Source organism: Orbicella faveolata, unplaced genomic scaffold (genome assembly GCF_042242905.1).
Source record: "Orbicella faveolata isolate gen_17 unplaced genomic scaffold, um_ofav_v1 contig_46, whole genome shotgun sequence".
NCBI classification, from domain to species: Eukaryota; Metazoa; Cnidaria; class Anthozoa; order Scleractinia; family Merulinidae; genus Orbicella; species Orbicella faveolata.
This window is the reverse complement of record NW_028301576.1, coordinates 25,479,760-25,497,450: the sequence shown is the minus strand read 5'-3', so window position 1 is coordinate 25,497,450 and position 17,691 is coordinate 25,479,760. Positions and strand designations below refer to the sequence as shown.

Genomic DNA, 17,691 nt, shown 5'->3' with positions numbered 1-17,691 from the left:
CAACTAAATATCAGGATGCCCTAGAAAAAGCTTTGGAACTGAAATCTACAAAGGAATATGTCCCAGTTAGAGCCTCTTTTGAAACAAGCAATTTGACAGACAAAAATGCCATCACATTTGAAGTTCTGTGCAATGGAGTTTGGCTTGTCATTGGGTACTGTGGAGTGGAGAAAATTCCAAAGTTGACAAAAGCCATCAAATGGGATGAAATTACTGACTACAAGTTGTGCTTCATAAGGAGACGATGGATACCGAAAATCAGAGACTTTAGACTTTACTCTGCAGTAACAATTACCAAGAAAGGTCGGTGGGGCAAGAATGATAACAACAACCAATATAACAGTGACTTGTGCTTGGATATTTAATCTCAAAACTATTACAAACTTTGACTCCAAGGATTTTGATAAACAATTTTCACTCCCTGCTCCCTTTTTGGAACAATTTTTGTGGTACTTTACATGTAGAAGGATTATGTTATTAAAAGCATTGGAATCATTTATTGATTACGGTATTATGTTATTTTAACACTGTCATCAATTGCTGGTTACTGTATTATGTAATTTTAACATTGAAATCATTTATTGATTATAAACTTATTGGCCAGGCGAAACTGTGTAAATTATTGCTGCCAACCAAAAAAAAAAATGGATATAGACATTATAGTAGGGTTGTCATCAAGGGCCACAACCCATAACACAACATTGCTGCTTAGGATAAACAAAAGATTTTCATAATACCACTGCTTTGCAACTTATTGACAGCCCTGACTATATTAATTAAGTTTATTCAGTAGGACCACTATCACAAGTTGGGGGGTAGTTGTCCTTCAGGCCTATGAAGCCTCTGGTGAATTGTTGTCTGGTTTCGGGCAGGAAGAAAGCTATGGCTTGCTGTGAAGATAGAAGAGTCTTCTCTTCTGCTCAAGGTCAGACGATGGAGCCTGAGGGGATGTTCAGAAGCATCAATGTTGTCTGGCACATCTGGTGCTTCATTGAAAGAAGGCAATACTTCTTCCCATTCTCTGTATCTTTCATTTGCTGTCCAGTAGTAAAATGGGAGGTCATCTCCGATTCTCTTAGTAAATTCCCTGATGACATTAAGAAGAAATATAACAATAATAACTATAACAATAACCATAACAATAACAATAATAATATTATAATTATTATTATTATTATTAATATCAATAACAATAATAATAATATTATTATTGTTATTATTATTATTATTAATATCAATAATATTAACTTGTTTTTCCTCACCTCACCAGTTTCCTCCAGAGAGCTTTAAATTCCTTCAAAGTAAAAATGAGACCTAGGAAACAATGCAGCAGTGCAAAGAAAGCTTCAACATCATCTGTTGTGCCAGCACGTGGATGTTCTTCAAAGCCATGAATGCCATTCTCTCTTCTGCGGAATTCAATGCTCTCAATGTTGGTGGTGACTGCAATGACGGTCTCTCGTGAAAATCCACAAATCCCTTTGATTGGCCTACAAATTACCACAAAGCAACACAAATTATTAAGTTATTCAATTCCTTCTGGCTTAAACTTAACATAACACCTGGATTTTTGAGAAAAAGGCGTTCTAAAATTTTTCTTTTAAATGTTTTATTTATAAGAACAACACAGTAATAAAGCATGTACAATGCAAGTAGATTTCAAGTTTTGATTCATTTTTCCTTTTTGATACAGTTAAGTATTGAACCATTAGTCCTAATTGTGTATGTACATTTGCATATTTAAATGAACATACTTGTTGACATCAACAGTTGAAAGGTCTGGGTTCTCCTTATGCCATGGTATCCACTCATCTAATATCATGTTCAGCATTTCATAGTTGCGCTTGTATCACTCCAACTCAGAGAGTCCTCTCCCGTCAGCTGCCTCATGCCATCCTGCAAAGAACTGGGACTCATGAGGTTTAAACAATATAATATTCTTTATCATCAGAGTAGACATGACAGCAGAACCCTATTTCTTAGACAGAAAACTGGGAGAAGAGATCAAGTAAGAAAAGGAGCATTGTTCAAGGGTTTAGCGCTGATCTACACTGTTTCAGCCTAAGCGATGATTTGTTAATTGTTAGCTTTCTTTTTTGTGTTGGAAAATTATATACACAGGCTAAAAATTACACCCTCTGGCAGCTTTCCCAGGTGGGTGTAGTTGGCATGGCTTAAGGAGAAGATAAGCATACAACCCAGGTTTACAAGAAAGGTCCTTTTGAACTTGGTGAAGGAGTGCTAACCTGCAATTATATCAATGTATTTTGCTTCCTGTATGTAGCCATGTTCATGCAAAAATTTTGCAACTAGGAAAGACAGCATCCTTTCTGCATCTCCTACTGACTGCTTTCACTCTCCAGTTAAGGAGGCACGTGTCAACCCAGTGCCTGCATCCAACATTGCTTTGTCAAAACCTTGCAGATTCATTCCGTCAAATCCACCTGAGATACAGAACATTAAAAAATTATATTTCAAAATAACAGCAGCTTTCTCTTTATTTTGTACATATGTAAATGGTCATTGTGAGCCATGTGAGCACTCTAGCGGTCCTCTATAATGACCTGGAAGGTGACCAGGCAACACAGAAATATGCCCCCCCCCCAAAAAAAAAGAAAAAGGCAGCTATTTTATTGATAATGTTAACATATTCTGAGAATCTGGTGTGCAGGCAGTATGACTAAGTGTTTGTTTTGTTATTCTGATGTGTATAAAACAGAAAATGACTGTTTTGAAAACATGACGAGTTCAAAGTAATAATTGTTATCATTGTTTTAAGAAAAGTAAAGGGGGTCTCCTCTCTGCTAATAAATACTCTACCTTCCCTGGTGTGCTTCCAGATTCTCTTAAGAATATGGCAGTGATCCTCCCTTTCATGAAATGTGTCGTTTGTTAATGGATCAACTTCAGGAATGTAGAGAAATGTGCTGAAGTCCACCCCCTGCCTTTTTAATTCTTCAACGCAGTATCTGAAAATTGAAGGGAAAAGCAAACTCTTTGTGGCGAAACTTATTGTTCAGCAACTCAAGGAAGGAATTGGCAAGTTAAAAAGAGCCGAAGTTGTGCCGTACCTTGAAGATCTGAAAAAGTTGTCGACAGAAAAACCATCTTCTGGCATCAAGGACGAAGGTAAGAGTGGAAAGATTGTTCAAAGTGATTCCAAACCTCCCACTGTAGCGAAGGAAGACTCTGTCCAAAAACTGTTGGCGACCAGCGCTTTACATAGACAGTTTAAGATCAGTGGTCAAATCGGGGAGCCTGAGCAGAAAGATAAAATTAGCTTCTCCTCACTGGCATGTCAAATTCAAACGGGGTTGGCCCAGGGTTATGCTGAAAATGAAATTGTTGATGGTGTTATTCGTTCGATCACACCTGGTATGGTGCTTAGAAGTTATCTGGAAACTTACAAAGATCTAACATTGGATCGGTTAAAGAAAATTCTCCATAGCCACTGTGGTGCGAAGAATACATCAGAACTCTATCAAACACTAGCATCATTATGTCAGAGCCCAAAAGAATCGCCTCAGGTGTTTTTGATGAATGCCCTAGATCTGAGGCAGCAGATTCTGTTTGCACGTAGTGAAGGAGATGATGACACATCCATACAGTATGACTCTGGGCACGTACAGCGTCTGTTTCTTCAAACAGTAGAAACTGGTTTACAGGATGAAAGTATTCGTGCTAAGATTCGCCCATTCCTGAAGAAACCCAATGTGTCAGATGAAGTGTTAATGCAACAGATGAGTATGGCAACCTCAGCAGAAAAGGAGAGGTACAAAAAGCTAAGGAACAATAGCAAGACCAAACCACCAGCGTTATCAGTATCTGCAGTATCTGATGACTCACCTAAAGGAAAGGAAGAAAAAAAGAAAAACACCCCTCAGAATGATCTTCTAACAGCTATCAGTGCAATCAAGTCAGAAGTTGAGGCATTGAAAAGTGAGGTCAGAAAGAGGAGCACTGACCAAAGTGTACCCCATGGGAAGTGGCCGGAGAGAAGACCACCTTTGTGTTCAAGCTGCCTTGAAAACAAGAAGGAGTATTGCAATCACTGTTTTAAGTGTGGGAGCAACTCTCCTTTTGCAAGAGGGTGCAGGAAGCAGTTAAACAGTAATCAACTGCTTCTGCGAGACGGGAAACAGTCGTAAATCCACCCAAGTCTCACCAATGTAACAACTGCTGTAAAACTGGAGTCGAGAATGGACAGCTGAAGAGATGTAGTCAGTGTCAAAGTGTATGGTATCATTCTGCGGAATGTCAGAAAGGACACTGGTCTGAACACAAGGTGTTGTGCCAAGCAAGAAGTCATCTCTCTGAGGCAAGTACGAGTAAGTCTAAAGATTTTGTAGACCCAGCCTGTGTTAGCCATTTAACTCCAAGTGAACATGCTGAAGTTATTGGCCTTGTTGGTAAGAAGTGTATGGTAAAGTGCTTCCTCAATGACTGTGAATGTGACTTGTTATGGGACACTGGTGCCCAGGTATCCATAATATCAGTCGAATTACTTTTGCAACACCTAGGACAAGTAGCTATTAGACAGTTGTCAGAGCTTCTGGATACAAATCTAAATTTAACAGCAGTAAATGGGACTAAGGTACCCTACATTGGGTGGGTGGAAGTCAGAGTGATGTTAACCTCTCTCAGCAGTGATAGTAGTCAAGAAGAACTGTTAGTGCCTTTCCTTGTAACATCAGAAAAGTTAGACTGTCCTATTCTGGGATACAATGTCATTGAAGAGCTGATAAGCCAGGACCAGAATCCGAAGCCAATTATTTACAAGAGTTTCCCTGGAAAAGATAAGGCAAAATTAGATGCCTTTGTTAACTTTATTCAGAGTTCAAGTTCAGATGCCATTTGTAAAGTGAGAACTGGAAGAAAAGATGTGGTCATACCTAAGGATAGCACAGTTGCTGTCAGTTGTACAAATACAGGTCCTGTGTACAGGCAAATGCCAGTGTTGTTTGAGCCAGACAAACTAGTACAATTGTTGCCAGAGGGCTTGGAAGTTAATGAGACTTTGTTAAACCTCAAGCCAGGAAAATCATCCCGTGTACAAGTTGCTGTGTACAATGGTACAGATCATGACATCACAGTTAAGAGCCGCACCTCATTAGGAGTTCTTCAGGTAGTGAAATCAGTGACTGCGGCAGACGTGAGGCTGAGTGAATGCAGTATCCGGACCGACCAACAACATCTAAGGGAGCACGAGCCTCAAGGGCCAACAAGACCAACTCCTTCTGGGCAACAAGATGGAGAAAGCAAAGACCATCTCCCGACAGTTGACCTTAGAGGCTTAAACCAAGATCAGCGAATTGTAGCTGAGACAATGCTGAGGGAAGAGTATGAGTCATTCTCATATAGTGAAGGGGATATTGGTTGCATCCCTGATCTGGAAATTGAGATTAACTTGAAGGATAGCCAGCCAGTGCAGAAGAAGTACATGTCAATCCCTCGACCATTGTACCCAGAGGTGAAACAGTACATTGAAGACCTTCTGAACCAGAATTTCATCACTGAATCTAAGTCTCCATATTCCTCTTCAGTTGTCTGTGTCCGAAAGAAAGATGGGTCTCTGAGACTATGCATCGACTACCGAGAACTTAACCACAGGACTATTGCTGACAGACATCCTATCCCTAGAGTCCAAGAAACCCTGGATAGTCTTGGTGGAAACAGTTGGTTCAGTGTTGTCGATCAGGGCAAGGTATACCACCAGGGGTTTGCGAGCAAGGAGAGCAGAGCAGCCACAGCATTCATTACACCATGGCGGCTGTATGAATGGATAAGGATCCCATTTGGATTCATGAATGTGCCTGCCAATTTCCAGCGGTGTATGGAACGGTGCTTGGGTGAACTGAGGGACAAAGTGGCCATACCATACCTTGATGACATCATAGTATTTAGCAGGACATTTGAAGAACATGTTGAGCACCTGAGAACGGTGTTAAGAGAGTTGCATGAACATGGAGTGAAGCTGAAGCCGTGTAAATGTAGTTTGTTTAAACGTGAGGTTCAGTTTCAAGGAAGAGTTGTGTCAGGTGATGGTTACCGGATGGACCCAGGGTGTGTTAAGGCTATCGCGAAGTTAAAGGGAGTGTCACCTAGAACTGTTGGTGAAGTCAGACAGCTTGCTGGAATATTAAGTTACTACCAAAGGTACATTAAGAACTTTGCCAGAATTGCAAAACCAATTTATGATCTCCTAACTAGCACTGGAAAGGATGGTCAACCACCCTCAAAGACACCAACCTGTTGGGGTAGGGAGCAGCAACTCACCCTTCAAGAGTTAGTGAGGCACCTCAGTCATCCACCTGTTATGGCTTACCCAGATTTCTCAAAACCATTTACTCTACACACTGATGCAATTAAAGACGGTCTTGGGGCAGTGTTGTACCAAAACCAAGATGGGGTCATGAGAGTAATTGCTTATGCTTCACGAACACTGTCACCAGCTGAAAAGAAGTACCACCTTCATGCAGGCAAGCTTGAGTTTCTGGCTCTAAAATGGGCAGTAACTGACCATTTCCGTGATTACCTTTATTACTCTCCAAAGTTTACTGTTTTCACGGATAACAACCCCTTGACATACATTCCTGGTCATTCTTTGTGGTGGGTTAAAGAATTGGCCGATTTCTACTTTGAAATCAAGTATCGACCAGGAAAGACAATGCGGATGCTGACACCCTGTCCCGAATGCCAATCAGCTTTGAGAACTATATGGAAAGTTGTTCAGAAGTAGCTAGTCAAGATGTTCTGGATGCCGTCACTTCCTCAATCCATGAAACTAACACTGTTCAGACCACTTGGTTGTCATCACTTACAGCAGTGCCTGATATCTTAATGGAAGAGTGTGTTAACATTCCAACTATGCCACATAGTGAGCTTATCGCAGCTCAACAAGAAGATCCCACAATCGGTCGTGTTTTGCACTTTATGCAAGTTGGAAGCCATCCGACCTATCAGGAGAGACAGAAAGAGTCAGCTATTGTAAGACAGCTCTTACATGAATGGAACAAACTGTTCATTGCTGAAGATGGAATTCTTTGCCACAATTCTGGATCTAGAGACTGAATGGTCTTACCCAAGAAATACCACAAAAGGGTGTATGAAGAACTACACAAAAACATGGGGCACCTGGGTGCAGACGGAGTAGTGGAACTAGCTACAGAACGTTTCTATTGGCCGTTTATGAGGGCAGACATTACCCATTATGTCATGAAAGTGTGCCATTGCCTAAAGCAACGAAAACCTGCGACTCACGTTAATGCACCACTTCAACCTATTGTTTCTACAGCACCTTTCCAACTTGTTTCCATGGATTTTGTTCATCTCAAACCAAGCTTGGGCGGATACCAGTATATATTGGTGATCATGGATCACTACACCAGATTTGCTCAAGCGTATGCTACCTGTGATAAGTCTGCGAAGACTGCTGCTAATAAATTATATAATGACTTTATCATGAGATTTGGATTCCCAGAAACCATCCATCATGACCAGGGTGGAGAATTTGAAAACAAGCTCTTCTACAACCTTGAGAAACTGAGTAGGATTAAACATTAACGGACAACACCCTATCACCTGCAGGGTAATGGGCAGGTCGAAAGGTTCAACCGGACGCTTTTATTCCATGCTGAGAGCCTTACTGGAGAAACAGAAATCCCGCTGGTGTGACCATCTCAATAAGGTAGTTCATGCATACAACTGTACCTGTCATGACTCTACTGGATTTTCACCTTTCTATCTACTGTTTGGTAGAAACCCGAGACTACCTATTGACTTAATGTTTGGCTTGAAACCTCCAGAGGGATTTTCTACATATCCTGAATATGTCAGAAATTGGCAACGAGTAATGAAAGAAGCTTATGATTTGGCCTCTGCCCATGCAAAGAAAAGTGCAGACGTGGGGAAACAACAGTATGACAAGAAAGTCAGACACACTGTGCTGTGTGAAGGAGATCGTGTTCTTGTACCAAACATGACTGAGCGTGGTGGCCCGGGAAAGCTATGACCTTACTGGGAGCAAGAAATCTATCTTGTAACTCAGAAGAGGAAGGATATGCCAGTTTATGAAGTAAAGCCAGAGAGTGGAAATGGAAGGTCGAAAGTTCTCCATCGCAACATGCTATTACCATGTTCTTACTTGCCAGTTGAGACCCCACTTAAGTCATCAAAGAGTTGCCGTACAATATCTAGGAGGGCCAAGAGACAGCAGGCTTCACAAGAAGAGACAACCGGAACTACTGATGAGGACATTCTTAGCCTCACACCTGATAAGCTCCAAGAACTTTACGAGTCTACAAGAAATCAGTGTGAGGATCATTGTGGCATTGTTCCAGAGTTACATGTAGTTGAAGAGGACATTGCCCCTTGTCGAGTTGATAGCCCAGACTCAGAGGGAGAAGAAGACCCAGAGCAACCAGTTGGTACAGTAGATGATGAGGCTGCAGATAGCTTACCCCTTAGACAGTCACAACGTATGAGCAGACCACCTCTTAGGATGACCTATGATGTAATGGGACAACCCTCCTTTCAAACCAGTTCTACAGCAGGAGCTCAAGGTGTCACAGTATCATACCCACAGCAGTTGTGGCAACCTGTCACAGTATCATGGATGCTACAACCTGTTCTGCAGCCCTATAGCTATTTTGCACCTTTTCCAGTATCATCACAGCCGATGTACCCTGTGACTATGTGGTGTTACTAGCAGGCCCTTAGAAATTAACGTCAGAAGAAAGAAGCTGATTTGCACCTATTCAAGCTACATTCATCCTAGATAGGACTGTTAAATGTTTGCTTTTGGTGTTGTATAATGTCGTACAATGTTTTGTTTGTGTGTAGAGGTTCAATCTCCATTCATTAAGACAATTTTTCTCTATTTCTGAATATTCTTTGTACAAGGAAGTCAAATTGTGTTATAGATAAAGGCGTTAGGTACTGGAAAGTAATACTGCGGCAAAGACAGAACAGTGACATCTGAGTGCAACATACGCTGTTTTTCTGGCCTGATCAACCAGAATACTTTTGTTCACCCCAGGATGAGATACCAGTGTACAAAGAACTGTTATATGAGATAACCTAGAAGAGACTATTGTCTATTTGTTCATGTTGAGGACATCTTTTTTCAGAAAGGGAGAAATGTCGAGAACTGGAAGTAGTTATTATAGAACGATAGGGGCCTGGCACTAGAAAAAGAAGAATGTAATCCAAGATGGTGTTAAAAAGATGCTCTGTTGTAACTCTCTCCTCCGCAGAGGCTCTGACAGGTTTTAGGTGGGGAGAGTCCGCTGTACGTAGTGAGTGCAGGCGTAATAAAATGGCGAGAGCGGCGGCGAGAGCCTCTGCCAGATGTCACGCCCAATATGGCCGCCATCTGGGGGAGGTAACTTTTCATCAGTATTCCTCACCGGGGTATGCCGCACATGTTTGTCGGTCAGCAAAATGGCGGCCAGATTGGAATGTCCTGTTCTGCGGTTACGCGATGTTCAAGTACAAAAAACGTATTTGGATGCGTGGAAAGCTGGAAAACTTTGTTGTCCTCATAAAGGCTGTTTGTTTGAAAGTATTTTGCTATGTAGCGATGGCTTAAAGCATCACTTCAGAATTCGACATTCGTGAGACCCGCCATGTGGCGATCAAGAAATTAAAGAAGGAAAGAATATCTTAAGGAAACGTTTGGCAGATGAAACTCTGAACAACTTATTGATTCTGTCTCAAAAGAGAAGAGAACAAGTAAGGTTTCTTTGAAGTGTTGTTAAATTCATTGATTATCGAGTACGAAATTTCCTTGCAGTGCTGCTAAACTTAAACTTATTAGTTATATTTTTCCTCGACCAAATAAATGCTTTTCATGTGTATTTTGAAATGTACTTGATCAAATCGCTGATATATTTCCTGTAAGAAAAATATTGCTGTAAAAAGGAGCTTTCTGTTCAGCAGTATAATCAAATTCGATAAATTTAAGCTTCAGTTGAAAGACTTTTCGTTAATAAACAACAATCCATACCAAAATATTCTTTTAAAAGCAGCACAAAAATACCACATGTAAGATATGTATTAAATTTCCTGTTTTCTTGTTTTAAATAAAGCTCAGGAATGGTTGATTCGTTGATGTGTCAGTCTTGTAAATAGTCTTTATTTGCTGGAAATCCCCTTGAAAACTTATAAATTATTCCATTTATTATTTTACTGCACAAACACCAAAAATACTTAACAGTCAAAATAACTTCAACTAAATACATACAGTTGCAGTTAATTTTCATCTTTAACGTTGCATAATTATTTATTAAACTCGCTGATCACCTGTCTTCTATAACAATCCAGAATTCAGCTCATTATGAATCATTCACCATTGAATTCAATGATGAATGTTTTGCCTTAGTGGCAACACACGAGAAAGAGGCAGCAAAGCTGTTTGGCCTTTACCTTTGGCATAAAGGACTATTGAACTGGCTGGAGGCTGGAAATAAACCTGTAACAGTTGCCGTGAAGAACAAGTGGTTGGAGTCAACATTTGCCTTGTGGCGAAATAAGGAAAAAATCTATGCAGAAGCCACGTTTCATAAAAAGGTAGCTAGAAAGATAAATGGGGTAATTGTCTTTGTCCCACTCCAAATTTAATTGTGGATGAAAATATGAAAGACATACCATAGAATAAAACAATGCATTCTGTTTGTTGTTGGATGTTTTAAATTTTTATTCTTTCATTTTAACTTTTAACTAAATTAACATACACAGAGTAGAATTTTGAGACTTTCAGAACTGCACCTAAAACATACAATTTTTACCCGTAAAGACAAGATTATTTTCTGACTCCTCTGGGTGAGTGCTGTAAAATTCTATCCTAACACTAGTATTTAAAATTAAGTACTTTTAAAGAAATTAAAAAACACCATTTCACAAATTATCCTTACTGGTCTCAAACATTTTCATGAGTACTAGTTGGGAGAACTTGTATACACATCAAGACATAAGTAAATATTCATCATTGGAGATCATTTCTTTAATTCTCATTACCTATGTGTTACAATTCACTGATAACAGGAGAACATTGACCAGCAAATTAATTAAAATTAACCTCTGTTTGCCCAGATATATTCTATTCTTTTTGGCCAATTTTCTTGTTGAAATCAGCCACTGCCATGCCCCCCCCCCCTAAAAATACCTTCACCATCTTCAAAAGAACTGCTTCATGTGGCAAACATAATCTTTTGTCTGCTATTTAAATTGTAGTTTCAGGCAAGTCCACTACCTACTCCTGCACCTGAAACCCAGCCAGTTCATGCTGGAATTATGCAAGGGGTTCCAGATGCCGTGTCTAAAGAAGATGAACCTCTCCATGTCATGAAGACAGTTTTCGGATATGATTCCTTCCGTGAGGGACAACAACAGGCCATCCAAGCCATAGTTGAGGGCAAAGACTGTGTAATATTGATGCCCACTGGGGGAGGCAAAAGCTTAATTTTTACTATTGCTTCCATAATTAAGCAAGGTCTAACTGTCATTATTGAACCTCTAAAATTTTTAATGGAAGAGCAGGTTGCTGCTCTGAGGGAAAAAGGTGTGTCTGCCTTTTACTTTAACTCTTCACTCACAGACACAGAGATGGATTTTGTAGTTCACAGTCTTACTCGGTTTAGGTCCCAATATGTTATGCTTTTTACTAGTCCAGAATGTATTTTTAATGTAAGACTTCAAAATGTCTCATCTAACTGGAAAGGCAATAGCCGGCTGGCCTTCATTGCCATTGATGAAGCTCATTGCATCGATTCCTGGGGAGTTGGCTTCAGACCAGATTTCACAAGACTAGGAGAACTAAAAAAGTTTGGAACTGCAATGGCAGCTTTTACTGGAACAGCAACACCCCATACTTTGCAGGTAGTTATTGACAGCTTAAAACTCCAGCAGTGTACTGTAATCAAGACATCTTTTATGAGAGAGAACCTGTTTATTGAAGTGCAAGAGAAGAAAGACAATGCAAAGAAACAAGTGGCCACAATACTACAGGAGAAATTTCAGAATAGTTGTGGAATTGTTTACTGTGCAAGGCGTCAGGATGCAATGGACATGGCTCAAGAGCTAAAGAAACACAACATAAGTGTCACATATGTCCATGGCACCCTAAGTGATACTGACAGAAAGAAACATGAAGAACTGTGGAGCAATGGCAATGCCAAAGTTATGTGTGCAACAAAGTGCTTTGGAATGGGAATCAATAAAGAAGATGTACGATTTGTCGTTCACCTAACATTCCCAGAATGCCTTGAAGACTATTACCAGGAAATTGGAAGGGCTGGGAGAGACAGAAATCCTGCAACATGCATTGCTTTGTTCAAATTTGAAAACCGGTCTTTTCATCTGCATAACATCAGTAAAATTCAAGATGAAGGTAACAGAAATGAAAGGTACAATACACTCAATCAATCCAGCTATTTCTTTTACAACTCTAATGTGTGTAGGCATGTGGGTCTACTATCATATTTTGGGGAAGATGATTCAATCCCTTGTGAGGAGGCATGTGATGTGTGCACAAGAGGACCTGTAGCAGAGGAAATACAAAGTGACAAGACAGAACTTGCCAAAATTGTCATCCACTGTCTGATAGAAATGCAGCCACTTGGCCATGGAAAAGTGACTGTTACTTTGCTTTCTCAAGTTTTAATGGGATCTGCATCAGCTGAGATCTTAACTAATGGTTTGGATAAACTTACCAGTTATTGCAAGGCTAAGGAATTTTTACCAGGAAGAAATGGAAGAAAGCTGTTGGTAAAATTCATATACTGCCTTATTCTTAAAGGTTTCCTCAAAGAGAAAATTGATGGAGCATCTTCCAACATTCTCTTAACTGTTGGTGATGTAAATGGCATACTATCAGGATCAGACATGTTGACCTGAACTAAAACATAATTAGCCTCAGTAAGAGCTTAACCCTTTAAACCCCATAATCAACATACAAATTCTCCTTGATCTCTGCACTTTTAAGTTGCTGTTTCTGCAGTTATGAGAAATTTTTGTTTCAGTTTGAAGGTAAATTCTCTTTGGTGATTGACTTAATATTGATATTGCAAGGAGAAATTTGAAGTTGATCACACTAGAGCCTTAAAGGGTTAATGCAGCACAAAAAATCCTGAACTTGTATCCATGACTGTTTTAATGATCCCCCTGGGGTCATGCAAACAGTTGACAATAATTTCATGTAAATACTCGAAAGACCAAAAAAGTACATCCTGAGTGATTAACTGGGTTTGCTGTTGTCAGCTTTAAATAACTAAGTTTTCTTTGGTCCAAGGTTATTGACTACTGGTACACAATTCTTCTTTATTTGCACCTTCCCAACAATCTGACTATCATTAGAGCACCTAGGAATAGCTTCTACATGTAAAATGATAGAATTAACCTTCAAAAAATTTGAGGGAAACTTAAGAAATAATTATTATAAATTGTGTGACTTCCTGACTTGCAATTGGCTCTATTTATTGTGTTGTTCCAGAAAACATCCATACCCCTCCTGCAGAAGGTTTTTTATCCCCTCAAATTTGTAATGACCTTCTGTGAGGTGGGTATATGAATATTTTCTTGAACTGCACATTTTCTGTCTGTAAAAGACACTTGGCAATTAAGTACTTCATGTTACACTTTGTTAGCCTTTTAAGCAGTGGATAAATACTTTCATAATTGTAAAACTTCACACTGCAAATTTCAAACTTAATTTGTCAAAAGGTCAAAGTGTAGGTCAGGAAAGGATTCATACAGCTTATCCTTGAATTTCTCTGCAACCTTTTTGGTGCCCTTCTCATTGACATCCAAATGACATTTTTGAACTTTACCACTTGGTTTGCCACTGCCTTCAAGAGTATACACATCAGGGGGGTCATCCGATTGAACTCTATTGAAGAATCCATTTTTTAAGCAAAACCACGTGCCTTTAAGCTGGTCTAGGAAAGAGTTTGGAACAGAATGTCTTTGGGTGGTGTGCTCATCAAAACCTTGTTTGGAGGAATATGCTTTCCTGACAGCTTTAAACAGATCAATACTAGACATTATCCTTTCACACATCTTCACTGAGGTATGTCCTAGAACGGAAAATTACAGACATATTACATAAGTGAGGGTTTTTTTCATATTTATAATAATTTCTATACTATGACAATGTTCTGACAACTACTTAAAGACTAGACATTTTAAGTGATAGAATTTTTTTTTTTTGATATTTCATGTTCAATAGGTGTTCACAACATTAAAAGAGAGAGTGCCTTGCTTGGCCATCTTTACACAAAAATAAAGTTTGATCAAATGAATTCATTTTTGTAAGGTATTTGATTGGTGATGATAACGATAGTTATTTATAACATAGCTAGCAGAGGCTTGCAATCAAATACCTCCATTGTGCTCACTAAAGTATGAACCAGTTGTTAACTGGCAAATATATATGATTATTTAATTCATTCACAACTTATCTTTAGACCTGTGAGCTATATGAAATTTACAAAAGTTGACATGACAAAAATTGTTACAAAGCTGAAACTTTCCCCCAAGAACACATGCTCTTAAGTTCGCATGACATGTATCAATAAAACTGTTTCCTGCTATACATTGTAGTCTGGGCAACATTACAAAATCCATGACGTCAGAGGGTAACAGTACACCTTTGCCTGCAAATGTTGAGGGCCATCCTTATGTATTAATTATGAATTATAACAAATCACTTACTCCCTTAGGAAATCAATTAGTTAACTTTGTTTTCCTTGAACAAAATTAACTGTTTTCCCTCAGGACCAGTCATTTAGTATCAAGTGTATTCAACTGAGTGTCAAATTTGAATTAATTTCATCACTCAGACAATTTTCCCATATGATAAGGGCACTATTGTGCTGGTTGGTCAGGACCACCTGTCATATCATTACAACTGAACTGCTCTTACCTGACACATAGATCTTGAGTGGCTGAACTATTTCAGCTTCCACAAATGCATCCAATTCCATGGCTCCCCCTTTCTTTCCAGAAAGGTTAACTGCACAATTCTTTTGAAGCAATTTGCGGAATGCCAAAGGCCATTTTCCAAGAAAATTGACAACATGAGCAAATGTTTCTGTGAAATAGTTCTTGAAATTCAAATGAGCATAAGTGGGCAACTGCAGAATATAGCAAACCTCTCTTGCTTGGCCTAAAACATGTGATGTGGAGATGTCAAACAGTTCAAGGAGAGGCCCATAGTACAGGAACATTCTTGAATAGTACCTGAAAGCAACATTCCTTTCACTTGATTGCTCTATCCATTTAATGAATGCATCATATAGCACATCATTGTGGTTCCCTGACTTTCTGAGGCTAGCTGACCTATCTCTCGGACCTGGATAACAGTCACTTTTAGCAAATTCAATTACAGCAGCTATTCCATATGACCTAGCACAGTCTTGTACTGCTTCTTTTATTCGATCTTGATTTCCTGTCTCAAACTTTTTCTTCTTGAAAACATCAGAAATGAGCTTTGGTCTCTTCATTACCTTGTTGGCAATGTAGTGGAATCCACCAGGTCCTTGTTCTTTAAAACAGGCTTCACAAAGGTATCCTTTTGTATGCAGATCACCTGGTATTATCCCTGCCCACTCGTAAGCTGAAGCTCTCCCCATCACTCCCCTGATAGTTTGGCAGGTGCCTTGATCTCCTACTAAGCCTGTAACAAATCCTTCCGAGTTACGATCCACCTGTGATACTGGTTCATCAGATCCATCCCTGATCAAAATATCTGTTCTCTTAAAGGAGTCATCATAACCTGATATGTCATCATCCTCATTATCTGACGTTTGTGGGTTCAGTACTTCATATATTTCAGCTAGTTGCATTTGTTCTGCAATTTTAAGTGGGCATGGAATATTTGTGAACAAAGGCCCTCTCACACAAGCTCTGTGATTAACCAGAAGTTCACAGACCTGTTTGTTTTTCTTTATCACTGCTATTACAAGAGGTGTTGCACCACACATTTCTTTTGCATTTGGGTTGCAGCCAGCTTGCATAAGACAACAAGCAAGGTCATAGTTTCCTTGTTCCACAGCCATATGTAACAAGGTACGGCCAAGATGGTCTCTAACATCCTGCAGGTTAATGTTACTCAAGTCTTGAATAACACGTTCCACTGAATCACTTTGTTTAGATTCCCACACCTTATCTGCAATGTTATTATACAGCTCAGTGAAAACTTGATCACACTTTGCAAAGCGACTCTTAGCTTGCTGAATAGTTGTTCTATTTTCATCATCAGAATCACCTGCAAGCTCATCATCATCATCATCATTTGTGGTTAACTCTTGAGAACTGTCAAACTCTTTTTCTGTTGCCTCCAAGGTTTTTAATAAGTCAGCCACTTCATCTCTGTGTTCATACAACATGATTAAAAACTCAACATGTTCCCTGGCTTTTTTAAGGCTGAAATTCCTGTTCCTTTTGTCAAATGGCAATGTTTCCAGTTTGTCCACTTTATTGCAAAGGCCAAATTCCTCAGCAAACTGATCTAGAATCACACTTGTTCCTGTAAGGGTTGCATTATTTTCTAATGACAGAGGTAATATGTGAACATCAGTCTTCACTGTGGACATACTTGTGTCAAAAATGTTTTCAATGCTGGGAATGCTCAGTTTCACATTCTGTTGGGTACAACCATCAGCATTTGACAACCACTGGTTACATTGTTTTTCATTCATTTCACAAATGGGTTTTTCATGTGGTGGAATCTTGTTCAATCCATCATAAAGCAACTGGAGAATGTAACTTTTACTGAACTTCTGCCAAATTAAAAAATGTTCATTACAGTTTTCCAATTGTATATTGTTAGCATTCCACCCTACCACATTGTCCTGGCTCTGCAGTGAAGTGTCAGGTGTACTCAACAAATCTTCAATGCCAGTGATGTCTGGGTTTAGTAATCCTCTAACAGTGAAGTTCCACATGTTCACCTTTGGCACCTTAAACAACCTATGGTGTCTTTGATATCCCCTGTGAATGTTCACATTGTCCAATAGCAAAAACAAGGGTTTCTCTGCTGGTATATTAGAGTGCAGTTTGTCAAATTTTTTCCTGTTGTACCTGTCCAGGAATGACATAAGAGTGTCCCAGTGAAGAGTTAATCCAACTTTATTCAGCATATTGACCATTCGTGTACCAGCTCCATAAGCAACCAGAAGAATTGTAAAAACTAATGTTACATCATTTTGGCACTGATTGTTTCTCAGGCTCATTAATAGGCTTAGAGAGTGAACTGCTCCTTTCTCCTTTCTCCTGTCGTCACTTGGAAAGAGTCTTAACAATGTCAAAGAGAAAGGGAAACTTCTCTGCAACATTGTTTACAAGATCTGTAAAAATCTCCTCATTGATAAAGACTTCCTCACCACTTCTCAATCCAAAACTTAATGTTTTTGATAACAAGTCTACCTCCTCTGTAAGTTTTGTTTTCTCTGACTGAGAAAGTGTGGATGACTGATCAGTTCTCATTAAAAATTGAATTTCACGCTCATAGATCTTGTCAAGTAATTCTGATTTAGCAGTTAACAATTCAGTTTCCGTTTTGTAAGCCAACAAAAGTGCTTGCAAGGCATTAGTCTCTCCAGCAGTTACCTTGGCAATAATATCCTCCAGAAGATCATTTCCTCTTTTTCTTGACTCAGCAATAAGGGCTTGTACATTAGCTATTTCACTATC

General features: G+C 39.3%; 2 protein-coding genes across 2 annotated transcripts; both read right to left on the bottom strand.

The window, feature by feature from the left end:
- Positions 1-801: 801 nt before the first annotated feature.
- LOC149099149 (uncharacterized) lies at positions 802-1,822 on the bottom strand. Its single transcript, XM_089276771.1, has 3 exons — positions 1,755-1,822; positions 1,263-1,490; positions 802-1,087 (listed from the first exon to the last, which is right to left on the bottom strand). Exons 1-3 carry the CDS (start codon positions 1,820-1,822, stop codon positions 802-804), a joined length of 582 nt encoding a protein of 193 aa, XP_089132897.1.
- An 11,480-nt stretch (positions 1,823-13,302) lies between these two features.
- On the bottom strand, positions 13,303-17,057 carry LOC149099148 (uncharacterized). The gene is made up of 2 exons (XM_089278028.1): positions 14,921-17,057; positions 13,303-14,072 (listed from the first exon to the last, which is right to left on the bottom strand). The coding sequence occupies exons 1-2, from the start codon at positions 16,941-16,943 to the stop codon at positions 13,705-13,707; spliced, it is 2,391 nt and encodes a 796-aa protein (XP_089134154.1). The 5' UTR covers positions 16,944-17,057; the 3' UTR covers positions 13,303-13,704.
- Between the last annotated feature and the right edge of the window lie 634 nt (positions 17,058-17,691).